Here is a 25,960-nt window from a genome sequence, read left to right as displayed (position 1 = left end):
TACACACCATATCCCCGTCCCTGGGAACCGTAAGAACCGTTCTAATGCGCCTTGGTAGCCTTTCCCTTGCTCGACTTGGAGCTTCCACTGGGCTGGATGTTGGCCATCATCTCCTCCTTGGTAATCAAGTGGTCGATACGCTCCAGGTGGCCGAGCAGGCTCTTCATGTTGTGGCTCCACTCGTTGAGAATGTCGTCCGCGTCTCTCGGCTTTGCGAAGCTGACAATACGCGCGGGGCGGTCGATCTTGGCGTAGATGGTCTTGGAGGTGACGAGCTCGCTGATGTACTTCTCGGTCTCGTCCTCGGTGAGGTCGAGAAGCTGTGTCAGGCGCTTCATCTGGATGCGGGTGTAGTACTTGGCCACAACGCGCACGTTGTGCTCAATCACCCTCTTGCGGAGATCCTGCCAGCGCTGGTGCGCCTTCTCGTCTCCGGACTGGCCTGCTTGAGCGTCGAAAACATCCGTCTCGCAGAGATGCGGGCCAAAGTTCTTGGAGACCTCGGGCCAGCGCATGAGCTCGTGGACGGTAAAGAGCTTGAGGAGCTCAGCCTCTTCAGAGACTTGGCTCACTCTGGTGTCTTTTTGGATTCTGTGGAGAAGGTCGTGCTGCTCGTTGTCGTGGGGAGCGAGGATCACGAAGTAAATGATGCGTTGCAGAACCTATGATAGTCAGAGAACACATCATCACTTTCAGTGCCACAATAACTCACGGGGTGAAGCTTCTCAGGGTCCTCCTCGACAGCCTCGGTGTCAAGGACCTGGCGGTAGTGTTTGCAGACGTCGAGGTACTTGTCATCGTGCTTCGCAAGGATGATCTGTTGCTCGTAGTACCGCAGCTTCAGGTCGGTCGTGTCGTCCTCCTTCTCCTCGGGGACCTCCTCGCCCCTCGCCTTCTTCTTCTCACGTTCCTTCTTCTCCTTCTCCAGCTGCTCGGCAGTCTTCTTAGGCTTTCGCGAGAGGTATCTGGTGCTGATCTTGCGGCTGAGAATGCCCGCCTGGGTCCAGTCGCCGCTCTCGATGCAGAGAGCAACTTGTGCCAGGATGAACTCGGTCTTCTCCCGACGGTCCATGGAACCGAAGGTCTCCACCTGCAGCTCGCACAGGATATCCGTCGCCGCTCTCAGATCGCCCTGCTTCTTCTTGATGTCGGAGAGGATCTTGGTGACGCGCGCACGCTCGACTTCGACGAAGATCTTGCCCTCAGTAACCGTCCTGAGAGTCTCGATCACGGTGAGCTTCGTTTCGAGGTTCGGTGTAGAGTCGAGGAAGCCCATCACCGCCTGGACCATCTTGGTGATAGCTTGCTTGAGCTGGCCATGCTTCTTGGAGAGAACCAAGACCTGCTCGTTCATCAAGCTCCAGTCCCCGGCATCCTTGGCAATCGTTACAATGGCGATGAGTATACGCGATGTCGAGGCAAGATCTGAGGACTGCTGCTGGTTAGCTTGGTGACGTCGGCGAAGGGAGAGGCGGGGTCCTGACCTGGCGGGTCTGCTTCTCCAGCACACTAAGCTTCTCGATGGCAGCTGAGATATCGCTCTGCAAACAAAAGTCAGTCAGAAAGAGCTCCAAATGCCGGCAATTTCGACGCCGCCCACCTTCGCGAGCTTCTCAGCCTCCGGGATCTGCTTGTCGGTCTCCTTCGAGAAATCCTTCTCGGGCTTCAGCGCGCCTTCGGACATTTTGACAATTGGTCGAGCTGCTGTGTGTAGGAGGTAGTATTGGAGGGGTGAGGTCGGGTTTCGCGGGGTGTCGTGATGGAGGTTCGTGGGATTGTTGATCGATGGGCGAGGCTGCTGGGTGTTTGGTGGGAGGCTACCACAGCTACGCAAGATGCTCGTGCCTACCTCACCCTGGCCACCTTTAGGTGCTCAGGTACCCGGATTAGGTAAGGCGGGCAACTACCACGGAAGGACTGACCTTTTCCCGATTATACCTGCTCTGCCCCACCAAGCATGGCCTGTGCGCTTTACATCTTCGCCGGATTTCGCTCACCTTCGTTGACCGAGGTGAGTGAGGTTCCTTGAGCATCATGCTGTGACTGTTGCCGGCGGTCCAAAAGCATCAACCATGCTCTCCATCGTCCAAGATCCCAACTCCGAATTTATTTTCTGCTATATTCGGCTCATATTATGCGTGTTTCCCATGGTTTCGGCTTGATCATAGGTTCAACAGCGCAGCCCAATTGATGGTCACTGGCCCAACGGAGTTCACAGCTTTTTTCTCTATCCTGGATGCAGGTGATTCAGCTATGCTACGAGCTCGCTTCGAGTCTCTCACTGATCGCAACTGATCCCTCCAGTATATCTATCAGACAACACCGAACAATACCTTCTTGCATCAATTTTAACCCAGATTGGTTGATCGCATCATCTTCCATCTTCTCTCAATCAACGTACTCAAGGCGACCCAACAGATCAGCGTCACGGCAACGTAAAATTGGATGTGAACTTTTGATCAAGTCTATTGCTGGCGCCACGACGGCTTGCAGCAGCGATTTGCATCGCAAATTATTTACAGAAATTTTACACATTATGTACTAATTCATTCTCCAACTCTCTCCTCAATTCCATTTAAGGGTTGACGGGAGGAGGGGTGTTGTCGATGACAATCGTCGCAGGGGCGTTGACCTGGTTGCAGAGCAGGTCACCCAGGCCGCCAGCGTGGCAGTAGGCGGGAACATCGCCCTCACCCCAGAAACCGACACTATGCGGTCATGTTAGCTACTGAACCGCCAGATTCCCAAAATCGAGAGGAAAACTTACGCAAGGCCGAGCTCGTGGTAGATGCGCAGGGCAAACTCAGACTCGGCACCCGTTCTCAGGGTGAAGCGGTACTTGGACTCGCCGCAGGTGATGACCTCGGAGGGCAGCTCAGGGTTGGCGCCGGAGCAGGCCAGGTCCGTCGCATCATCGCCAGACAGGGTGAAGCTGACGTAGCTGAGGGTGCCGTTCACCTGCTTGCGAACGGAGAAGTTATTGATGAGAATGTTCTCGGACGGCGTGGGAGCGTCAGTGGCCTGAGGAGCAGGAGCCGCAAGGGCGGAGGCACCGAAGAGGGCGGCAACAGTGGCGAGAGAGAACTGCATTTTGGCGATGCTTGGTTGTGTTGGTTGAAGATATTTGAGCAGGTGAGATGATGTGGTGAGTAAGATCGTGAAGTGAGTTGACTAAAGGAGCTGTTAGGAGAGGCTGGCCTGCGGTCCTTTATACTCAAAATTCACAGCTACGATAGATGCAGGCGTCCTCGCCAAGTCGGGCAGGGCGGTCGTCGTACAGGTGAGGTTGGTGATTTCGACGTCACCGTCACTTGGGAGGGAACCATTCTGTGGGGAATGCCTGTCCGGTAGGTAGGCCGCGGTACTAAACTCCGAAGGGGCCCAACGATCACCGCCTCCGAATGCGAGGCCAAGAGCATCGGGTCACCCGGTCGGGGGCTTGGAGGGGTCCACTGCGCGGAGGATGTCCAGAAATAGCAACTGGCATGACTAGATTGATGAGTTTCTGTGTCAATCAGTAAACATTTTGGACCTTGTGAAGATGCAAGGAGTCTACGGTTCGGGCCCAGCGCGCCCAGCCAGGCGGCATCTTGGAGCCGCAAGCGAAGTTTGACAGACACCCGGAGAGCTAATGACGATGCTGGGGAGGCAAAATGAGAAAGCGAAAGAAACCGAACTGCGAGTCACTGCGACTGGTCCCTTGAGAGCAACGTTGTTTCCCGCAGTAATGGTCGTTGCATTGGGCGACCAGAAACGTGGGTTGAACAGCGACGATCATCTCGTATTGCTCCCAGCCTTTCAGAGGTTGTTTTTGCCGCAGCGGGGGCGCGGGACCACATCTTGCATTGCATTCTTGGTTAAGCGTAATCTAACCACGAACAGCTGGACCCTGGCGCTGCCAGGCTCGCTGGTGGTGCGTTGTCAGGCCGCGATCCGCGGACCGACCCCGGGATGTTCGTCTCTCCTTTATCCGTGCATATGATATGCTCCCTTTGCAACAACGAGCGGCTCGGACGATGGTGGCTGTTACAAAACTTGGTAGTCATCATAGCCGTCATCATAGCCAAAGTTTGATAACACTAGACGAGCCCACTCGGCCGAGTTTTCGGGCATGCACGTACCTGAATGAGGTACCATGCAGTCGCCTCGGTCCCTGCGGAAAAGTGCCTAGTGATCCCGGTTGATAATACATCCGCCGTACTACTGACACGATTTCGCAGTAAGTTAGCATTAGATGCGCAGCCCATACAAAGTCTGTGTGATAAGTCAACAGAATTCAGCTTGTTTCGATACCATTACCGGCCTCTAGCGTACAGTTAACTATCAAGATCGTCGCCAACGGGTTTCGGTACGGTGTACAACCGACCGCTAACCTGACCATTTCCCAACATTTCCAATCCCTTAGGAACATCCTCAAACGGGAGCTCCTCTAAATGAGGGTTTAATCTTGCAAAAGCCAGCAACTCAAGCACCTCCCGAAACTCTGCTATGCTTGCGCTTGTAGACCCCTTGAGCGAAATGTTCTGGGTTACAATCGCCGTTGTTGTGATTTGAATCTTCTCGGACGCCAGACCCACCAGCACAATGCATCCACCAGGTCTCACTGTAGATACAGCCGCCTCAACAGTTGCTTGAGCGCCGGCAAAATCCAAGATGACGTCAAATTTCTCTTTAGAGAACTGCGCAAGACTGGTGGAGCAATCAACCGCGCCGAGCGACCGAGCTTGATCGAATTTCGACGTGTTGATGTCAACACCAAAGACCCTGGCACCTCTTAAAGCGGCTATGGCAACTCCGTTCAGCCCCAGGCCTCCTAGACCGATGACAGCGACCGTTGAACGGTCATTCACAGCGCCTTCTGTGACTACAGCGTGGTAGGCCGTTGCAATAGAGTCCGTGGCGACCGCGGCTGAAGCGAAGTCGACAGTATCGGGGATCTTGACAAGATTCTTGACCGGCGCAACGGCATACTCAGCGTAGCCACCATCACAGCCGACGCCAAGAGCTTCTTGGAAGTTGCGCTCTTCGATGGGATGACCAACGCAAGCAACGGCGACACGGTCGCCAACCTTGAAGTGTGAAGACGGCGGGGTGTCGTCACCAAAGGAGGTGATCACACCAGCGACTTCGTGGCCCAGAGTCACTGGAAGTGCGCACATCCAGGCTGCACCGCCGCCATGGAGGACATGTGTATCTGAGTGGCAGAGACCGGCCGCTTTAACATGGATGAGAGCGTGGCCGGGGCCCGGAGTGGGGACCGGGACAGTCTCGAGACGGAGACCCGCGTCGGCTCCGTGGAATCGAAATGCTTTCATGTTTGGTGGTTCGGGGCCGTGGAGCCTTGGATAGGAGTTTTCGAGGAGGGTGTTGAAAATATGCGTGAGATCAAGACGTCAAGGTGAATCGAAAAGCTTCTTGCTTGAACAGTCCATCCACAGTCATTTTGAGTGCCTTTAAACTCGATTCTCGTCTTTATCGATGGGGTTGTAAATGCTTTGCAACATGCCATATCTCCACAAGTCATGATGATTCATAATGAGTCGCGGCGTTTATGGCTCCGGAGGAGTCCGTGCTTTTAAAGCCCGCACTTGAGTAACACTAAGATGCTCAAGGCACGGGAGACGTCTTTGCCGGACATCACGCAACATCTGAACGATCTTGTAAACGAATATACAGAGCGTACAATGCCATTGTGTAGGAAGCCCGCGGACAACATTTGCGCACAGAGCGCATGGATTTCTCCTCTTGCCCATTTTTCAACCTGCCCTTGTTCTCTGCATGTTCGGCAACGGTAGTAGACGTATCCGTGGTCCGCAGTCAACGGTAATCTCGGGAGACCCGGGCAGAGTCCCCACTTGCGGACACAAACGGCATTGTGAAGTCCGGCATGCGCCTCTTCTGCGGGACAGAGGTGAACCAATATCAGAAAATCACAAAGCCTACTTCTAATGAACTAGTCCGGCCATATCTTGTGATAGCCTCATGCAGTTTCCAGCCACGAGCATTCAAGTATTGGAAGGAGAATCCCGTCATGATGTTAGAAATTGTTGCCATGTGCAACCGGTGGTTGCAAGTACTTTGGTTAGATGAGCCGAATTTGATAGAACCACTTGCGTAAACTTCGTAAGGAATTGTAAGTTGCATTCTCCATCATATTTTAAACATACGCGCAAGTATTCGAATGTCTGGAACATCACTGGTAGAGGTTTTCGAAAGCCGATACCGCTGGCCAAACACAGGTGAAGCAGTGATTCACCCAGGCATCCGAATAGTGACTCACAACTCCGCGACCACTCTAGCCATTGAAAATGGAGCGAGAAATGCAAAAAGCAGTGAATCACAGCTGGTCACACCTGCGTCCTTGACTAATATAGATATGTGGCTTCTCGCAGACTGAAAACGTCACGGTTTCCCGCATCAAACTTTCCAAGCCTAACTTACACCAAGTTTCGAATTATACAATGAAAACACCGATGCAAGATCCAAAATGGACTCCGATAACAAGATGACCACCGTCGATTGGGACCAAGATCCATTGACATTCACCTTACCTCCGGAAGCACAGATGCTCAACCTGCGTCTGCCCAAGCAGTCTGGCTCAAGGGCTCTCTTCACTGTTTCGGCCGTACCCTTCTACTTCACCATCTGGGTGTTGGTGTACGTCTTCTTCTCCTTGCCCATCACATGTCTGTCGGTCAACTTCACACAAGACACGTGTAGCACGTCTGGAGTATCTTGGCTCTGCGACGCAGTGAAGAAGATTGAGTGCGGCGGAACGGCAACCAAGCTGATCACCTCTCTTTTCACCGGCTACCTGCCCTTATTATTTGGTCTACTTTAAGTGTCAATGAAGATGCTCGTCACGCGTCCCTAAACACAGGGAGCTAATTCGGTTGCAAACACGACCAGGCAGGGCCTCGAAAGAACCGCCGTCTATGATAAGCCGACGTATGGTGGACACATTCGATATCCATGGGTCAGAGAATTTTAAACTGCATAGTAAATTTAATTACTATCACTATTACTTCACTACAACTGATGCTGTCGAAGCTGATGCCATTTCAACCAATGCCTCTAAACAGTGAACCTAGGCTTCGATGTGATGATGATTGAAAGACGAAGAAGACCTGACGGCACTGAAGAAGAGCGAAAGTTCTTTATCGAGTCAGCGAGACCTTGAGCGAGATTGGAGAAACAGACTTACTTTCGATTGTTCAAAGCCTGAGATAATTATCATCCAACCATACATCTCTGGATCCTTGAGAGCTGGTTCTAAGACTTAAGTTTATAGTCAGTATCTTATCTCAGCTTCTAGAGAACTGGCTGGCATTTACCTTTCCAGACAATAAATTTACTCGCCGTCATCTTCAGCATCGTCCTTGGTGTCAGACTAAGTTTAGTCGTTCCTCGGAGCCTGCTCTGAAAGCCCCTTGAATATGGACAAGAAGGCGTCGATATCGGCGTCATTCTTAGCACCATCCTCGGTGGCAGGCTCGCCCTCGGTGGCAGGCGCGCCCTCGATGGCAGGCGCGTCCTCGGTGCCAGGCTCAGTGGGATTGTTTCCATCAGCGCCCTCGGCCTCAAGTCTCTCCTGTTCCGCGATTTCACGTTCCATCCTCTCAATGAGTAGCTCCACCACGCTCATGCGCCGCCCATCAGGGGTGGCAAACTTCTTTTCTGTGAAAGGCTTGAAGAGAGTTCGACCTATCTTGAAAGGAAGGTCAAACATATCAGTGATTTCACCAAAGCCCAAAGTTGCAAGCTCATTGGTGTCAGACTCGGCGACAAGCGCGGCGACAGGCTCCTTGGGAAGGGTAGGCATTGCCATGGCGGCCGAGGCCACGGACAACAATCCGACGAGAGTGGTAGTGGGACGCATGGTAGATGGTAGTGAATTTTGTTGGCGTATTAGACTGAACGGCTGAAGTTGTGAGGTTGTTGTGAGGTCCAAGATTTCTGGCAGGCAAGCTGTGATCATCGCCACTACTTATAGGCAAAACGGCCGTCAAGGTGCATGACCTTTTCGAAATTGAGCCGTATCTTTTGGTCTGCGTGACCACTTCTAAAGGTGTGCGATTCTACGGGTATGTATGTCTTCCCGGTAACCTAAACTCTGTCGGAGGCGTAAAACAGCCAAGCAACGTTGTCTGTTCACCACAAACGTGCCAATGCCTAGTCAACACATGTCTACCATTGGTGGTTTTTTGAGATAAGGCTCTAAGAAGGCTTGGCTGCCTATTACTCGTAGGTCCTATTACTCGTAAGTTCTCGTATCAAGAACCTCCAGGTAAACCCACTTGGATAATATACCGTTGTAGGTTGGTTGCGACGAGGGTATTTCCACAGCGAAGAGAACCTTAAGGCTGAATCTGCCCACATTTTCCCTCTACCCCAACGCCGACAGCAAACTCTACTGACATTAGACAACCTGCTTGAACCTTCATTGGGTGATGAGTCGATAACAAGTCAGTTACGGCTAGAGACCGGCTGCCACCCTTGGCAATCTGAGACGCATCAGACGAACTTGAGAAGCTGAGACGTCTAGCAGTAGTGAGGCCTAGGGTTGGTGCAGCCACAGGCCTCCCTACATAGCTTCCGCATAGAGGTGCGAAATCCCGGGTCGATTGGTGGCCTTCGAGTGTCTAGGCTCAACTTAAGTCTCTAGTTATGTCCTTGCTGCGACTTAACAACGCCCGTCAACGCTATTTCGATGACTAGTTGTATCATATTTTCCGAGAACGGTGCGTTTCAACAGTTGGCAACGATGAACTAGATCTCCGTCTGACAAGTTTGAATAGTTAAGCTGTTACCGCCTTTCAAGCGAATGGATCTTGACTTTATGATTCATCTCAATCTTCGGCGTTTCTTTCTGCATCACCTCTGAGAGATCAAAATGTTTTCAAAATGTGGAATTATCACCTTGGCGCTCTTGGCCTTTACGATCGCCACGCCAATTACAGCAAGCCCCATTCAAGAGTAAGCCTCCCTTTCCGGATACGTAAGATTTTGACTGACCACGCTCACAGTACTGGTGCTCTCGTTGGACGAGACCCTCAAAAGGGCCCATCGCGGTTCTCCTGCAGCTGTCAACGGAAAGAAACGGTAGATGAAGGCACCAATGGTGTAAACTCCAACAAGGACGGAGAGATGTGCAACAGCCTAATAACCAAGTTGACAACACAGGACTGCCAAGCATTGATTGACCCTTAGTCTCCCGTCGAGTGCGTCCAAACTGGCTAGGACAAACCTTACTAGAACATATAATTTCGCATAGTCATGGTCCGCAATCTAGCACCATCTTCATGAACTTTGAGACCCGCCCTTTCGGGTGTCATGAGTGTCCGCAACATCCGTTCAGGTGCTCGTCGCCTCAATACCATCTGTGGCGTACTACTCCTCACTGTGGCCGCTTCGCCCTGCCTTACAGCTGGATTTATTCCCAACGAATCTGTACCAGAGTCCCTTGTCTGGAACTCCCATTTTGGTCCTCATCCAAGGATGAATGGCCATGTTGAACGCGGCGCCCGCACCACTGCAAAACATGATGAACGCGTAGTGTCCCACAGTGCCTAATATCATATTTAAGCCAGTACTCTTCAAGCCCATTCTTTCGTGGAATTGCGAAGGCAAGTGTTATGAGAGCAGTGGCTTGTGGAGCGGTTGAAGCTGACCTGCAATTACAGAGTGTGTCGCGATTCCTGCCACACCAATAGCCGGCGTCGAAATCAGCACCGGAAGACCAACAGCAATGAGACCCACGGTAGCGATACCATAACACATCGCCGGAGCGACTTTGTTGCGGAGCCAGCCGTTCCCTTCCTATTCGGTGTGTCAGATACTTGCGGAGTTCTCGCAATTTTGTAAGGGGGTTACAGGTCTACCTTGGCTTCCAGCCCAAGGTTCAAGCCATCGGTTGAGGTTATGGCCGGTGACGTCGACCTCACAGGCTCGCCCTCTGAGCTACTATCACGCTCACGGTTGAAAGGTTGACGGCTTTTAGACATGATGACTAGTAATGTAGAAGCTGATCGCCAGAGTTTGAGGCGACGCAAAGATCGGGATTTTGAGCTTCGCACACGGGTCGGTGACAGACCTGGGAGCACGTGTATGAGATCTAGTGCTGTTGCCTATCTTTCCCGAAATAATTCGCCAGAAATGGCGGCCACGATTCAACGTCTCTCAGCTGAGCCTGATGTTGCCGCCTAACTGAGATAGGTGCTGCATGGGCTAACAACCCGGGCAACATGTGGACTTGGCGCTTGTTGGCGGTTGGCTGCCTTGAAGCCACCCATGTTGGAAGGTTTTGGACGCATGCGAGCCAGCACACCCTTTGAACAAGACGCTCAGCCCCATTATTCCCGTGCCACGACGTGTGAGCTGAGTCCTCTATGTCGCCCGAATCTTTTCCGGAGCCCCTCAAATTCCGATCCCAAGCTCCGGGCCTCGCACCCCGGTCTGGTCCAGTTTTCTCGGCACCTAGCCCTGGCGTACCCCGGAAAGCTGGTGACAAGAAAACCGGATACGCTGAACCGCACTTTAGCAGGAGATGTTTGTATTCACCTGGGTTCTGAGTTGCTGGGTTGGTATTCTTTAGTTAGTATTTTTCGAAACAGCCATTCAACGTCTCTGGCCATGTTTGTCAGACCCCTGCCTGGTTCCAACAGGCGAGTCGCTCTGGGACAGAGCTGAACAGCAACGGGTTGATAAGCTTGTCGTCGCAGAAGAGGGAGAAGACCCTTTTCTGAATAGCGGAAGAGGTACGGGAGACATCTGGAAACGAGTCGAGAGAGATAACGCCAAACAAGAGGCGTTGTATGCTGCAGGTCGGCCTGGAGGTTGCATCGTGGTTGAATTGTGAAATCAAGCACAGCTTAAATCTAACTCAAGGCTCCGATTGGCTAAATATATGTGTGCCAAATCTGCTTACAAAGTCATTTCCACGGGTACCCGTGAGCCTATTGGGAGCCCCCTTACTATACCCAAGGCTGATGATTGGCAAAGAAATTGATTTATAATCAATCTGCTGCTGTCTGGTCATGACGTCAAATGGGATGAGATTTGGCAACTGATCGAGTGCCGTCTTAGAACATTTTGCTCCACCAGGTTTCTCGAAGCTGCTTTGAGTAAGCAAGCAATCAGGCCCAAGCCTTTTGAGGTTTCTTCTTGCAGCCTCTCGAGTAGATACGACTATTTCACAGCAGATCATGGAGTCACAAACGGGTTCCAGGGTCCAGCCAAGTTTTGGGGGATGGAGCCAGCAAGCCATTGTTCGGGTGAGTTGACCCGAAGAGTTAACATCATGTCGCCTCTCTTGACACTACAAAATAAGGCTTGTGACATGTGCCGCAAGAAAAAGATCCGCTGTGAACCTACCACGCAAGGATGCGCTCAGTGCACCAAATATCGCACAAGGTGCCATTTTACGCCAATTGCAATGAAGAGAAAGCCTCGAAGACCAGCTGGGTTAGTCTGCTACCCTAGCTCATATAGCTTGCGCCTGTTAAACATTCCGCAGCTTCAAATACATCGCACAGCTCGAAGAAAGGCTCTCAGCACTAGAGAACATCAAGTCCACTGTGCCTGGAAACAGTTCGCGTGAAGAGCAAACAACTTCCGCAGTAACAACCGACATAGCGGCACTGATCACATCCCCGAGGAAAAGTAATTCATGGATTCCAATGAGCGAGTCACATATTCCATCGCCAAAACACACCAGTAGTCAAGAGTTTGATCTTGACGTTGCATTGCGCGCACGAAACCACGACCAACCCGAGTTTTCCACCGTTCATGGTTTTGTAATTGACCCTGTAGCTGGCAGCCCATGGCCTCATCTTGCTCCAGAGTCACGATCAGTATCTTTACCAGCGCACGGGCAGCTTCCCTCAAAGGCAGTCGCTCTGGAGCTGGTCCAGGAAACTTTCAACAACTACAATAGATTCCTTCCGCTTTTTGACGAAGAGGACTTCTTGAGAGAGTTCCACCTCAAATACTCGACTTCCAACCCCGAAGATGCCAGTTGGTGGGCGTGTCTCAATGTCGTGCTGTCAATAGCTCATCGTCTCCGCGGCCTGCGCACATCGAACCCAGCGCATGAGAACAATCTAGCGGGTGTTTACATGAAAAACGCCCTGAGCGTCGTCTCCGAGTTGAACGTCGCTAGCATCTCTGCCGTCCAAGCTCTGGTGGGTATGGCTTGCATTCTTCAGGGGACCCCGAATCCGGAGCCGGCCTCGATGCTCGTCGCCGCCGCCCTACGCCTGGCACAGGCTCTGGATCTGCACAGAGAGGCTTCCGACCCAAGTCTCACTGAGAAACAAGCAGAGATACGGAGACGGGTGTTTTGGAAGGTATACGTTCTTGACAAGGATATCAGTCTACGGACCTGTCGACCCTTCAGCCAAGATGATGATGACATGGATGTCCGACTGCCATCAAATACAAACCTCGATTCATGTAACGTGGAACTCTTCAACCATCTCGCGTAGGACTTGCGGTTATTCAGGGTCAGGTGTACAAGCAATTGTACTCGATCCGGGCTGGACGACAAACGGAGGCACAAAGGGCAATTGCGGCACAAGAGTTGAGTTCTGTGTTGTCCTATTGGAAGTCCAGTGCGCAGCTAGAACCCCCCGAGGACTTTCTGATCTTGTCAAGATCCCAAGTCGCAGGAGAGATGATCCACAAGGTGGTTCTACGACTCACATATATCCATTGTCTAACAATGATTGATCGCCACTTATCGCCGACAGCGCGATCTCCCTTGGACCAAGAACTCGGCCGGTCTGCAATATCGTTACACCCTGGCAGTCTTTGCCTCGCCGAGTCACGCAAAGCGATCCGTCTCATTGAAGCCATCCCTCACGAAGACTGCTCCTGCATCTGGTAAATAACCTCTTAGGATCCACAACCGTTCGATGTCCTTTCTTTGACTCATTATAGGATGCTTCTTCACTCTTTCTTTGCTGCAGCCAGCAGCATGCTCTACAATCTAACGCAAAACCCGACATCGCCGAGCGCGTTTTCAGACCTCCATCTCCTCAAGCCATTTCTACATCTCCTAGTTATGCTTGCCAAGGATCCAAGAACATACGCAAGGTCCGAGGAACTCAGGCGAATGCATAATACTTGCACCAGCTTACACAACGAGGCAAACAAGGCTGTTCATCTTTTCCGCCTAGAGTATACAGCGGCATTTGCGTAATTATTTCAGCGCGATTGTTTACAAATAAGACTATATTGGAGATCTAGCTCGCCCATAGCAGCAGGATGGATGCTGTAAGCCCAGTGCCGGTCCTACAGGCTGTTCGGGATGGCTGGACTGGCTTCTCGCGACCGAACCGATTATTACGAACCGGGAAACAATATTGAGGTTCGGTCTGTGTCCGCAAAGGAACATAGTAACGTGAAATATTGGGCAGGGGGGCGTACAATACAGGAGTTACCTATCCATAGTACTATTTTATAACACAGTAGGTATAGAAGTAGCCGACTTCACACCATCAACCCCCAAAATACACTTATGCACAACACAAAGATACTTTACGGACGGCAACCCAATTTTCCACAGATGATCTGATTCTATTCTCGATATGAACAACAGCCCCTGTTCAGCTCTACCGACCCTCGCAGCAGTAACTCAGCTGTGCAAGATAGAAAGACTCCCCCCAACAATGATTCACTGAGAGCTATTTTGTCTCTTGGAGCTTCAGGACCTTCTGCACACTCGGGCGCGCAAGCATGTTGTCGTGCCACTTCATGACGTGCGGGAATTCATCCTGATTGAACTCGACATTCGGGATTCGCGGCGAGGCCGTATTCTGCCACGTAAAGAAGGCGATATCCACGTACGAGATCCGCCCGCCCAAGAACCAAGAGTTGCCGTCCGCGTCAGGGGTCTGCTTTGCCAGGTGTCCCTCCAGAACACCGGTCACGCGGTTAACCTCCTTGACATAGCGCTCGCGCGCCTCGGGAAGTGGCTGATAGATAATAAACCACATCGCCTGCCCGTAGTATGGTCCCTGGCCGGTGGTCTGGTAGAGGAGCCACTGGCAGCGTGGTAGGCCGCAGCTGTGCCCGGCTCGAAGCTGAGCTTGCGAGCCTTGTCGTATGTGTCGGTTAAGTACTCGATGATTGCGCCCGACTCCCACAGCGTTAGGTCTGTGTTGGGATCCTGGATGGACGGCAGCCGGCCGTTCGGGTTGATGGCAACGTACTTGGGGTTCTTGACGTCGTTTAGGGGGATGATTTCCGTCTCATATGGGATTCCGAGCTCCTCGCAAAGGACAATGACCTTGCCAGCGTTTGGGCCATGGACTCCCAAGACTTTGATCTTCTTCATGTCCGTCATTTCGATCGAGGTGTATCAGGTTATCTAAGAGTGAATTGTAGGGGAAAAGTTTGCAAATTCCTTCAAGCGGTGGTTGATGGATAACAAAGCACAAGATAGACGGGCTTCTAATCTCGTTTTATACGCATCAGCGTCTCCTCCCCGACAGTCCAAAGTATCTATATTGATGAACTCTACTGCTATTGCTCTTGAAAGTATACAATACTCATCATGTGCGGGCTTGCAAGTTGGCAAATGTTGACAACGCTACACAGGAGGTCTATCTCAACCGAATGCACTCAAGGAGCCAATGCATAGCAAATATCCAAGCTTACACAACCACAAGTCAAGAAAGTCAGCCTGAGCGGAGGGCTCGAAGACAAGACTACCATTGGTGATGAACGGGATTGGGCATCAGGCATGCAAGTTCGGATCCTCCGAAGGGTCCGGGTCCGTGATTATTCAATGAATCCCTGAATCTAACTGGTCGATCCGCGATTGGCTTGCATTCCTAATAGGCTTAGGAGCTGTAAGCAGCACAAATCCAAAGCAGCGAATTCTGCATGCTTACAAACGCTACCAGCACAAGAAGCGCCGCCTTGAATCACTTGAACGATTACCAATTGCGCATTTCAACCCCCAGTCCCGATCTTTGTCTCAATCAGAAATGAACGTATATAGAATAGACACAGGCGTCTTGCTTTCTTGCTTCTTGCTTTCTTATTCTACTGCACACCGTCAGACTTCTCTCTCACATCTCCAATCATGCCCGAAAAGTCCCCTGTCGTTCTTATCCTCGGCGCCGGGCCCAAGGTAGGCATACCAGCTGCCAAGGCCTTTGCCTCAAAAGGCTACAAGGTTGCCATCGCAGCCCGGTCGCTAGACGAGGCAGACAGCACAGACGAGCAACTCAACATCAAAAGCGACTTCGCCAACCCCGAGGATGTCGTTAGAGCCTTTGGAAAGGTCAAAAAAGAGCTGGGGATCCCAAGCGTAGTCATCTACAACGGTACGTCTTAGCACCAAAGGACCAGACTCTAGCTGAATGCCCTGCTAAGGTTTCACAGCCGGCGCCGCTACATTCTCTCCCCCAGGCGACCCCTTTGCTGTATCGTTAGATTCTTTCCAGCGAGACATGACCGTCAACAACACCAGTGTCTTTGTCGCAGCCCAACAGGCCGTTCTCGGCTTCGCGGACCTGCCTGTCAATGCTCCAAGAACATTCTTCTTTACGGGGAATATCCTTAACGTTACAGCCCTCCCGCAGTTCTTAGAGTCAGGCGCTGGTAAATCGGCGTCTGCGCACATGATGATGGCTGCTGCTGCTGAATATAAAGAGAAGGGATTTAAGTGTGCCCTCACCACCTTGCTTTACTGTCTGTGTGGATGTGACTAAGAGATTGCAGATTTTATTATGTTGATGAACGGAAAGCGGACGGCTCGGCAGCCTTTAAGATTGATGGAGAGGCGCACTCTGAAATCTTCGTGGAGCTGGCGGAGGCGAAGACGCAGGGCCCATGGTTGCAGACCTTTGTTAAGGGCATTGGATATAAGGATTTTGGACCCTATCGACTATAGCGTATTGTATGCGCCGGCCACCTTTCTTTCATCAGTGTATTTCTCATTATTAGACAGCTTAACTTTGGTGGGTTCAGACGCTCTACCATAAGTACAAATATGCTGTTGGGTATTATATAGTCCTTCGCCCTCCCTCACTTGTCACACCACTTCGTCTCTTCAATGTTCGGACTTCTAGATTGCGATACATGTTTCGGATTGCTCATCCTATATGGCAAGATTGAGTTATTGAGGCAACGAGCTGGAAGGCGTAGCTTAAAGATAGAGAAATGCTTCATTCAATATTGGGTTGTAGAGTCCCAGTGGTTCTCTACAAAGAGAAGAGGCAGGGGAAAATTCCACAATGCCTCTGGGCACATAAGATGACATTGACGTTGGTTGCGCTTCAGCCTTTTCAAAATTAGGGGAGGAAGTGGTGATCAATGAATCGACAAGAGAGTACATTCAAGACTATTCGAACGAAGTCACGCCGCGCGTCATAATTTAGACAGAACTGACGGAAGACCTACGGCTTGTCTCCAGCATTGGCCACAGCCACAGCTATGTAATGAATGTCTTTAGCCGTTGGATGTTTGTCAGTCCCCTGTCAGGCTCCAACAGGCCTTGAACACAGAGCGAGTCGCCAACAACCATTAGCCGCCGCTGGAAAATTCTCAATTCCAGGCTTGTGAAAAGCTATCTGGAATCCGATTCCAGTTCGCTGTGCTTCTTTCGCCGTCTTCCTTCTCCTCTGCCCTCCGTCCCCCCTTCCCTTCCTTTCTCTGCCCCCTTCTCCCTTCCTCCCTCTCTGCCCTTTCTTCTCCTCATGCAGTCTTATTGTCCCCTCTCATAGCTCACAAACCCCTCAATCCCTTCCCCGTCTTTTTCGCACGCCATATCGATGAGAAGGCAACCAAGGTTTTTCTTTTAAAATGTCGTCAAATACTTGTACATCGCCATAGTTCTGCCGGAACATACATTACAGTGAAGTCAAGTCATTGATTTTTGATTAACTTTTGATCGAAGTTCTGTCGATTATTTGCTGAGACCAGACACAACCCGGATCATATTCCATTGCTACCCTACACGCCCCCTCGTGGATTATGCCAAGCTTAGAGGCGCAGTTGGTGCAGCGCCGAGGTGCATGCACATCTAGAATTCAATTCTGGGTTTCGAATATCTTGTTCCTGTTTGCAGGAATTGATTCTTGATTCCCGTATTCAGATGTCTTTTCGATGAAGAACAAGTGATCTCGTCTGGGTATAAATATAGGCTGCCCTACCGATGAGGTTTCCATCTCACCAAAACTATTTTCATTCATCATTCAACGTTTCCAACAATGACTAAGCTTCAGGTAGGTCCGAATTCTTCCACCTTCCTTTTTCCAACGTCCCCGGGTAGGAAAGGTCTCCTGACTACCCTCTATCTACCCTCTAAATTCTCATCCCATATCAATCTGGGTACCACTCGCTTCACATGACTCCCAGAACCTCACCACCCATCTTGTCATCTGAATGTGGATAGGAGGGGAGGAGCGTCCAAATTGCCGCTCTTACCAAGTCCTGGACTATACTTAAGGCTGTTGAAGCCGTCTACCTCTGCTACTCTGTCCCTCCCCCTTACGACCACTCACAGCTTAGAGCCTCTGAAGCAAACTAAACAAGACTTTTCAACCTAACAACACCTACAACTGAAACAATTTTAGTTCGGAATATGTTCCGCTGACTTTGAGATTCATCAGAATCCCCAACTTCATACAACTGAGGAACACAACCTCATGAAGTTGTGCCCGCCGCTTGAAAACAACAAGCAGTGAGTGTTCTTTATCTTTCCATCTTCCTCTCCTAGGAATCATTGCGACCAGTTGGGGCTTCTTGAACGGGGAAGGCGTACCACGCTCCCACTTCCAGTCTGTCGTGTGCAATCAGTGCTCATCACCACCCCCTTTTTTACTATAAAAGAAACCTCTCCATCTGCTCACAAAAAAAGCAGTACCAAAGCATCACATCCACAACCCATTCTCGGGTTTCAAAGCCTTCCCTCAACCTTTGTCAACAATCAAGGCGGCTGGTCCTCCCTTGTCCATCAAAACACTCTCTCTTCGGTTCCTTCTAGTCCATCTTCCATCATGGACACCCTTGACCAATCCTCTTTCTCCGCCAGCATGGATGAGATCAACCAGATCGAGATCTGTCGGCTCCAGGCTGAGGCCTGTCATCTGTCTACCGAGAACCACGACTTGGCGCAGCTTAAAGAGGTCGATCAGGAGCAAATCATCAAGCTTCAGAACGAGAACGACAGGCTCAAACACAGCAACGCCACCAAGGACTCCTTCATTATGGCCCTTATCCAAGAGAAACAGGACCTGGAAGAGCAGAACGCCCAGCTTCGGTCTGAGCGTTACCTTGGGGATCAAAGACACACCGTCAACAACTCGAATTTCCCCCACAATTCGATCATGGCACAAGCTTCTACGCCCACGGAACCCTTGTCACCTTCAGAGACGCTTGTCAACGAGAATGATGAGGACCTCGACGCCATGGACATTGATGAGCCTGCTAAGGGCGGCGATCTCTCTGCTTCTGATAGCGGATTCGAGGGCTATGGATCGGAAGGTGCTTGGGATATGGTTTAGGTTCATGCCGTAGAGGTCGCCATGGATCGACTTCTGTAAAAGGGTGGTGGAAGGTAATTCATGGCATGGAAAGCAACGCCGGTGGTGGCTGCATACGGGCGGGACCAGTATGGCTGGGTGTTGACGCCGTTGGGATCATCGAGTCGGAATCATGACAGCAGAATTGCAGGGAGGGACTCATGGTCATTTGGAATTTGAGCATATGACGAGATGATCTTGCTCTCAAGGTTGAGGCGTTATTCCGGAGTCGGCATGGCATAGCACGATTTGTATTTCGAATTAAAGTCTATTCTTTACACACCTCAGGATATGACCCTTCGCTGATCTCCAGCGACAGGGATGCAATACGTAATTGGCCCAAATCATCTGTATCCTCTTTCCAAACGCATGCTTATTTTGGAGTTGCAGGGCCAAGCTTCCCGTGGCTACTACCCTATCCCTTCGAGCAACCTAATAATTATGGAACCAAAGCCTGTCTCGAGTGTTTAATTTGCACCGTCACCTATGCATTGAAGGTCAACAATTGGAATGACGAAGAATTGCCGTAAACTTTCTTTTTCTTTATTCATCTACACATCAAGGAACCCAACGTAGCCTCCACCAACTTAGGTGCTGCTGGTAGCAATGAGCTGCGACAGCCCCAGGACCTGAGCGGTGGTAATAACCTCAGTGCTGGTGTTGAAGCCCTCCTTGAACGGCAGACGCTCCTCCTCGAAAACAATCTTCATCCACTCCAACGGCGCAGCAGGCTCGGAGAAGCTTCCACCCAGCGTACCAAGGATAACCGCAGACTCTCCCAACGAGACGGTGACTTGGCTGCTAGTCAAGTTGAAGCTCGGGTTCGTCGCCTGGGCCGTCGCGATCCTCTTGCTGCGCGCCGTCGCCATCGTCGCCACGTTGACCTTCTCCTCCGTCGCGGCCGCGCCCTCAGTCAGGTATCCGTACGTCTCGTCAAAGACGGACTGGTTGAAGGTCTTTGCGTCGCCCGTGACGGCGAAGTCGGCGCGCGACAGGCTGCCGTCGTGCTCGATGACGTTGTGCTTGGCGATGTCGTCGAGGTTGAAGGTGTTGGCGTCGCCGGTGGTGGAGGTGGCGAAGGCGGGCGTGCCGAGGGTGCGGACGAGGGACTCGTTGAAGTTGAGGGCCTTGCCGAGGCCGGAGATGAGGTTGTCCATGCTGATGGCGTTGCCGTCGCGCGGGAGGTAGCCGTGGTTGGCGAGGGAGTTGAGCATGGGGCACGGCGAGCGCTTGGCCGTCGCATCGGGGGCCTGCCAGGCGAAGTTGGGGTCCTCGTCGCGGGGGACCGCGAAGGCGCTGGTTGAAGCGGCGCAAGCTGCGGCGGCGACCATGACTGAGGCACGCATGTTTTCAGCGGTTTGGGGGGGATAGGAGGGTCGGATGGAGAAAAGAGTGTGTGTGTGATGTGTAAAGCACGTCAACGAGAGTGGTGGCTTACTGTGCCTGGTGATGAACGAAAGTGATGTACTTGGTGTAAGTGGTAATCCGAAAAGGAGGGACTGTCGTTGGTCGAGGCCGCAATATAGATTTTATAAGACTTGTTGCTGCATCAACATATCGAACGATCTAAGGCCGCCCACAACAAAAGAGGATATATCAGTCCTTGGCGGAAGGGGGGCAAAGGGGCTGAAGAAGAACATCCGAGGCATCGGCCACCGGGTGGGACCGAGAAAACGGTGAGCCCGATAGGGCCGGCCCCGCTGCCGCGCCTTACGTGGTCCCCGAGGAGGCCGGGTAACCGGGTTGTCCTGCGCAGACCACGCCTAGCGGCACCCACGATCCCACCTCTCATCTATAATTACTTATGCTAACACGGAGTTCATCCCTTTTTCTCGGAGCTTTGCAGCACTCGCCGCGCCGTCCGCTGACCATTCGTGGCACCCCTATTGGCCGGTGGGCATTGCTGTGTTGATGAAACGGAGATCGAATGTCGCTAGAAAAACTCAAAGAGAGTGAAAAGTCTTGGAAGGCTGGCCATCTGGCAAGGGGATCCCATGGGTTTTCAATTTGGCGTTCCCGTAATGCGAAAACGAGTCAGGTGTTTCCGCGGCTGCCCATTTTCAGCGGGAAAAAAGAAAGGAACATTAAACGTGGATTAAACATGGGTTGTTCGGCAGACGCACGGAGGCAAAGACATGATGTGGGTCAACATCAACCCCTTCACCCACAAAATCTCGCTTCGAGACGCTTCAAGTAGACAGATTTCACCGACGTCTTCAACAATCATCAAATGCCTCGTTGGCTTAGTGGTACAGCGCCTCACTAGTAATGAGGAGATCGCCTGTTCGATTCAGGCACGAGGCAACTCGATATCTTTTTGCTTGTTTTGCCTCTTGATATATCTTGCTTGTATGCTTCAAGACTCTTCCGACTTATTTCATGGCACCACAGCTTCCACAACCGCCTCCACAACCACCACCGCACCCTCCGCCGCAGCCGCTTCCGCACTCAGCACCATCACTCGGGGGACAGCACGATGTGGGATGGTTGCCGCAGTCCGCACAGCGAGGGAAGGCAAGGTCTGCCAGGGGAAGCAGCTCGCGTTGCCTCTCCTCATCACGCAACCTGCTCTCAACAGCGTCGACACTAACGTGGGCCCTGCCCGCTTCGCAGGTCCAGCAGAGACAGGCGTGGTACTCTGTGCCAAACTCCTCGCGCCACAGACCCTGCATGTCCGTTGACAGCTCCTGCAGCCTGTCCGCGCTGATCTCGTCGTCGTGGTCGATGAGGCGGCTGGCCATCTTCTTGGAGTAGGCGCGGTACCGCAGCGGCGCGAGCTGGTGGGTGTGCCAGACCAGGTCGATGTCCAGGGTCGGGACCATCACCGTGCCGGGGTGGGCGCCGATGAGGTGGAAGAAGTTGCGGTAACGCTCGACGGACTGTGCGAGGGTGGCCTCCGCGGTGGGCGAACGCAGCCAGGCGTAGCGGGACATCTTTGTGGAAAAGTCGAATTGGCGGTTAATCGCCGCGGAGAGGTCGTATGAGAAGAGGACCGTGCCGGCTGGGTTCTTGAGGTTGAAGATGCCGGTGGATTGACGGCCCTCGGCGACGAGAGACTCGAGGGTTCCGTCGGCCTCGATCGAATCGAGGAATCCGGACAAGGTGATGTCGATGTCGACCGCGTTCGACTGTGTCAGTTGTCAGCACAGATGAAGCTTGAAGCGACTCGCGGCCTCGAGTCAGGAATTGTGCAAATGCTTGAACTTACGACTTCAGTCCAGTCCAGACCGTCTAGGCCGAGACTGCCGCCAAGTTCGATAAACCTGGCGTACGCCTTAGGGTGCAGCATGAGGGCGTGCCACGCCATCAAGACGTCGACGGGAGGCTGCCCCCTCTGCGTGCTGGTGGACCATTTCTCGAAGCGAGAGACGGCGCGTCTGCAGTACAGATCCCAGCCTTGCGCGGCGGTGAGGTCTGCTTCATCGGCGAGCAGCTCGACGCTTCTGCGGAGCGCGACGAATGTGTCGAGGAGTCTGAGGTGGGTTGCGCAGTCGGCGGTGCTGGGGACCTTGCGCTGTGCGATTTCTTGGTCCTTGATCGAAGCGTCGAGCTTGATCTTCTGCTCGTTCCCGACGGGAAGAACTCTGTTATCAGAATGTGAGTATGAATTATGAATGTCTCGAGAAGCACATATGTATGCGACAGGGGCGACGAACTGGTCAGCAAAGATGGCCGGCATTTTGGCGGTGATTACTATGGGAACCGGCCCTGTTGATGATCGTCTATGAGGTGATGTTGAAGCTTCGAATTGAGTTTGAACGGCACACGACACGATGAGATGAAAGATGAAGGACCTTCTAGAATTATGAGGGAACAGACAGCTCCTTTATCAGCTCCTCGACGTCTTCTTCACAAGGACAGAGAGCTTTATCAAGATGGGCCGCGTAGCACATGAACACAAGCAACAGCCCTGTGACCAGCCTCCGAATCCCAAAACGGCATGGAGGTGAGCAAGTTTCAGAACGCCAGCGCAAGACGGATTGCTGTGGCATCATCCTGCGCCGCTGCTGATTGGCGCGTCGCGGCTGTACGGGCCCGACTCAGGCGGTGCACGCGGGGGTTGGACCAGCCAATCCCCCACCACCTCCTGGCTGATACCGCTCCTACCAGCCAACACAATGCTTCTTCTATTTGAAGGCTCATTGCTGATGAGTGCTGAGTGCTGCGGGGAAGGGCTGTTGGAGGAGCAGGCGGGGGATCCTTGGTAGCGCTTGTTTAGCGGGAGGTGGGAGTTGCGGTTGCATGGCAAACGAGGGGAGCGGGAGTGGGGGCCACGTGCAGAGCAGGGGATGGCTTTGGCCCGTGATTCTTCAACTCTGCCATCTTCAACTTCCTTTGAAGGAGTAAAGAGCCTCAAATATGAGATGTCATGAGAGCCTCGTGGTTTAGAGACTAGATGATGGGAGTGGGTGTCTGCTTCTCTTTATCATGTTCTGCCCCAAGTGGACAAGCCACCGTGACGCCCTGCCTGAAGATAAGCCCGCCAAGATCCAAATGAGGACCGCAGACCCGACGGTCCTCGAGCAAACATTGACGATCAAGCATCCGGACCAAGGTCCAGAGCCTGGCTCGTACACCCTTCCATTCATCTCACGAACAATGTGTTTCCACCTCTCATCAAGAAACACAGCAGCCATCGCGGCCCCCATCTCCTCACCTGTGTGTCTCCCACGGCCGCAAGCCCGTCAGCAGTGCGACTGCCACAAGCAGGCTCCGTCTAGTCTCCCTTGCATGTTGGGGTGATGCTTATCCTCACCCAGACAAATAAGAATCACGATCCCCTCACCCTCCTTCATCGACAAGGTCCAATGGAAGCACCCTAGCTCCCGCGCCCGCCCATGCTGTCCTGATTCGATCGTCGGCCAGACCGGCCGAAACGGGCATGTTGAGGCTTTTGCGTCGCCCGCCACTGCAGCGACGTGTGCGAGCCCCAGGCTGCGGTTCTCTGCGCGATTTGGTTCCCCCATGTGAGACTTCCGCTGATGATGCTTGGCGAGTGTGAGAGCCTTCTCGACCGTCCTGCTGGGTAACCGGGGGGATGTTTGCTGTCAGCGACGCCTCCCCGGGGGTTGAGTCCTGCAAATACCCGTCGATGCCCGCCCCATCCAGGCCGTCTTCTTGACCTGGTCGTCATCTCTTCTTATCTGATTGAACCGCCGTTATGAGATTTGTCTCACTTTGGCCGCTTCTTGCGGCCATTTCTGGATCGGTCTTTGCGTCGCTAGATGCGAGGCAGGCTGTGAGCTCAGCGGTGGTCTCTGGTGGTGCGAGTAGCACGTCTGTGTTTGCTGCGCCTACAGCCGTTCCTGCGGCTGGCATCAACAGCACTGCCTTTGATCTGTCACAGCACTTCTGCAGGATATTTCGCCATGCTAGTGAGTGGTTCGATGACGCTTCATGTCTCTGAGTCTAAGTCTCGCTAGGTGTTTACGCCGATGGGAAGATTTACATTGATGGAGGAAATACGTATGTGCCGAAGGGCAATAACACCTTCTTCAATACTCAAGCTGGCGCCTTCACGTCTGGAATGCGTAAGTCCCCCATTAGCTCACTGTAGCATGACTGACACAACACAGACACGCAGCTCCTCGTCCTAGACTTGTCAAAGAACTTCACGAACCAGGAGACCGGGCCATACAGCTCCATCTGGAAGGCGCCGGACGTCCCGAATGGTCTGATCGAGCATGCGATGTGGTACTCACAGACGACTAGGAAGGTGTACCAGCTAGGGGGTTGGTGGTCGTCCAATAACAATGAGAACCCGGCATATATCGACGACTTCCCTGAACCGGCTATTTGGGAGTTCGATATCGACACAGAGCGATGGGCCAAGTCGACGGACTTTGAGGTATCCAACAACGACCAGATTGTCGACCGGCCAGGTGCTGCGGCGTTTTGCGACGCGCCGACGTTGAATCGGAGTTATATCTTTGAGGGGTACACGCAGCGAAGGAGCAGTCCTGCGAACAGCCAGTATACACCCTCCATGGACTTTCGCTGTAAGTGCATAGAAGCTCATAATGGGAACCAGTTGCTAACAATCATCAAATATAGTTCTCGAAGGAATGCTCGAACTTGACACAGCAGACAAGTCCCAGCCCAAGCTGACGAACATCTCCGTTCCGACGTATGTTGGGCCACGCATGAACGGTGCGATGGTCCACGTCCCCGTTGGAGAAAAGGGTATCATCGTCAACATCGGCGGGCAAACAACCCGAGACGAAACGGAGTTCGGCATCCGGATAGATGATGCAGCATCAGGAAACATCAACGTAAGTCCCCCTCCTTCAATATCCCTAGTCACCTCCTAACAACACCCAGATCAACCAATCCTTCGTCGACATCTACGACATCGAAACAGGCTTCTGGTTCCGCCAAGAGACCTTCGGCCTCCCGGACATGCCCACCGGCCGCTCCGACATCTGTGCCGTCCTCGTCCCCGCCAAGGACTCCTCATCGTGGAACATCTATATGATCGCCGGCGTCGAGAATTACGCAACCTATATTACCTCCGAGGAGATCTGGGTCCTCACCCTGCCGACGTTCCAGTGGATCCTCGTGCACACCCGCGCCGACGGCATGTACGGGCACACGTGCCACGCCGTCGGCGAGAATCTCTTGATCGTGGGCGGGATGCAAACCAAGAGCGACGGCAGCGGCGGGAATGTCCAGACGTGCTCGGAGCACATGCCTGCAGAGATCTTCTCCCTGGTCTCGCTCAATTACACGGGGAGCTACGACACTGAGGCTGCGAAGAGGTTGGCGCCAGTGCCGTCGCAAGTCGTTGACGCCATTGGGGGCACGGCATCGGGGGGAGCGTATGTCACGAAGCCTCGTGCGTGGAGTGATGTCTATCTGCAGTATGTCTTTGACCCGTCACTCAAGAGACCGGCGTACACCCCGACATACACCCTCGTCGTGCAGCCCACTGCTGCCACGAATAATACCACTCCCGAGCCAACTTCTTCTCCGAGCGGACCCTCTAAGGGTGCTATCGTCGGCGGGGTAGTCGGCGGCGTCCTCGGAGCCATCGCCCTCGTCGGCACAGGCATCTTCGCCGTCATCCTGCGTCGGAGGAAGAAGAGAAAGGCAGCAACAGAGCTAGCAGCTGCCGAGAACTCAAGACAGAGCGCCGCTTTCTCGGAGTTACCGGGATATACGCCCTACTTATCCCCTGAGCCGAAGCCCGGGTTCGCAACGTCGCCGACTGCGTCTCCGGGGGTGCAAGCTGCGGAGCTTGAAGTGCCAAACAGTGTGAGCGAGATGCCTAGCAGTCCGAGGTACGGCGGGTCTGTTGAGATGGGAAGTGATGCCACCCAGTCGCCGGTTAGTCCAACGCTTGGGTCTGGGGGTCAGGGGTACGAGGATGGTCGTGGGAGGCTTAGTCCTACGGGCCGGTAGCTGGCCTGAGTTACGCCGGTCGG

At 52.8% G+C, this 25,960-nt stretch overlaps 11 protein-coding genes and 1 non-coding gene across 12 annotated transcripts; 5 read left to right on the top strand and 7 right to left on the bottom strand.

Annotated features, from left to right (window-relative positions):
* Positions 1–41: 41 nt before the first annotated feature.
* On the bottom strand, positions 42–1,684 carry COL26b_003282 (uncharacterized protein; the record flags this gene model as incomplete). Its single annotated transcript, XM_053176181.1, has 4 exons — positions 42–662; positions 713–1,432; positions 1,485–1,541; positions 1,601–1,684. The coding sequence occupies 4 exons, from the start codon at positions 1,682–1,684 to the stop codon at positions 42–44; spliced, it is 1,482 nt and encodes a 493-aa protein (XP_053039802.1).
* Positions 1,685–2,575: 891 nt separating this feature from the next.
* On the bottom strand, positions 2,576–3,090 carry COL26b_003281 (uncharacterized protein; the record flags this gene model as incomplete). The annotated part of the gene is made up of 2 exons (XM_053176180.1): positions 2,576–2,708; positions 2,768–3,090. The coding sequence occupies 2 exons, from the start codon at positions 3,088–3,090 to the stop codon at positions 2,576–2,578; spliced, it is 456 nt and encodes a 151-aa protein (XP_053039801.1).
* Positions 3,091–4,316: 1,226 nt separating this feature from the next.
* COL26b_003280 (uncharacterized protein) lies at positions 4,317–5,315 on the bottom strand (the record flags this gene model as incomplete). The annotated part of the gene is made up of 1 exon (XM_053176179.1): positions 4,317–5,315. The coding sequence occupies one exon, from the start codon at positions 5,313–5,315 to the stop codon at positions 4,317–4,319; it is 999 nt and encodes a 332-aa protein (XP_053039800.1).
* Positions 5,316–6,487: 1,172 nt separating this feature from the next.
* On the top strand, positions 6,488–6,755 carry COL26b_003279 (uncharacterized protein; the record flags this gene model as incomplete). Its single annotated transcript, XM_053176178.1, has 2 exons — positions 6,488–6,686; positions 6,721–6,755. The coding sequence occupies 2 exons, from the start codon at positions 6,488–6,490 to the stop codon at positions 6,753–6,755; spliced, it is 234 nt and encodes a 77-aa protein (XP_053039799.1).
* Positions 6,756–7,396: 641 nt separating this feature from the next.
* On the bottom strand, positions 7,397–7,879 carry COL26b_003278 (uncharacterized protein; the record flags this gene model as incomplete). Its single annotated transcript, XM_053176177.1, has 1 exon — positions 7,397–7,879. One exon carries the CDS (start codon positions 7,877–7,879, stop codon positions 7,397–7,399), a length of 483 nt encoding a protein of 160 aa, XP_053039798.1.
* Positions 7,880–13,685: 5,806 nt separating this feature from the next.
* Positions 13,686–14,347, bottom strand: COL26b_003277 (uncharacterized protein; the record flags this gene model as incomplete). Its single annotated transcript, XM_053176176.1, has 2 exons — positions 13,686–14,067; positions 14,124–14,347. 2 exons carry the CDS (start codon positions 14,345–14,347, stop codon positions 13,686–13,688), a joined length of 606 nt encoding a protein of 201 aa, XP_053039797.1.
* Positions 14,348–15,091: 744 nt separating this feature from the next.
* COL26b_003276 (uncharacterized protein) lies at positions 15,092–15,904 on the top strand (the record flags this gene model as incomplete). The annotated part of the gene is made up of 3 exons (XM_053176175.1): positions 15,092–15,335; positions 15,394–15,676; positions 15,733–15,904. 3 exons carry the CDS (start codon positions 15,092–15,094, stop codon positions 15,902–15,904), a joined length of 699 nt encoding a protein of 232 aa, XP_053039796.1.
* Positions 15,905–18,011: 2,107 nt separating this feature from the next.
* COL26b_003275 (uncharacterized protein) lies at positions 18,012–18,518 on the top strand (the record flags this gene model as incomplete). Its single annotated transcript, XM_053176174.1, has 1 exon — positions 18,012–18,518. The coding sequence occupies one exon, from the start codon at positions 18,012–18,014 to the stop codon at positions 18,516–18,518; it is 507 nt and encodes a 168-aa protein (XP_053039795.1).
* A 605-nt stretch (positions 18,519–19,123) lies between these two features.
* Positions 19,124–19,882, bottom strand: COL26b_003274 (uncharacterized protein; the record flags this gene model as incomplete). Its single annotated transcript, XM_053176173.1, has 1 exon — positions 19,124–19,882. The coding sequence occupies one exon, from the start codon at positions 19,880–19,882 to the stop codon at positions 19,124–19,126; it is 759 nt and encodes a 252-aa protein (XP_053039794.1).
* An 886-nt stretch (positions 19,883–20,768) lies between these two features.
* COL26b_003273 lies at positions 20,769–20,840 on the top strand. The gene has a single exon. It is a non-coding gene; the product is annotated as a tRNA-Thr (tRNA).
* Positions 20,841–20,908: 68 nt separating this feature from the next.
* Positions 20,909–22,215, bottom strand: COL26b_003272 (uncharacterized protein; the record flags this gene model as incomplete). Its single annotated transcript, XM_053176172.1, has 3 exons — positions 20,909–21,664; positions 21,745–22,120; positions 22,193–22,215. The coding sequence occupies 3 exons, from the start codon at positions 22,213–22,215 to the stop codon at positions 20,909–20,911; spliced, it is 1,155 nt and encodes a 384-aa protein (XP_053039793.1).
* Positions 22,216–22,964: 749 nt separating this feature from the next.
* On the top strand, positions 22,965–25,937 carry COL26b_003271 (uncharacterized protein; the record flags this gene model as incomplete). Its single annotated transcript, XM_053176171.1, has 6 exons — positions 22,965–23,091; positions 23,837–23,911; positions 23,960–24,067; positions 24,113–24,535; positions 24,591–24,808; positions 24,858–25,937. The coding sequence occupies 6 exons, from the start codon at positions 22,965–22,967 to the stop codon at positions 25,935–25,937; spliced, it is 2,031 nt and encodes a 676-aa protein (XP_053039792.1).
* Positions 25,938–25,960: the final 23 nt, after the last annotated feature.

This window comes from Colletotrichum chrysophilum (genome assembly GCF_026319265.1).
Source record: "Colletotrichum chrysophilum strain AFK26 chromosome Unknown scaffold_18, whole genome shotgun sequence".
Taxonomy (NCBI): Eukaryota; Fungi; Ascomycota; class Sordariomycetes; order Glomerellales; family Glomerellaceae; genus Colletotrichum; species Colletotrichum chrysophilum.
The sequence above is the reverse complement of the archived record's forward strand: the minus strand, read 5'-3'. Positions and strand labels throughout refer to the sequence as shown.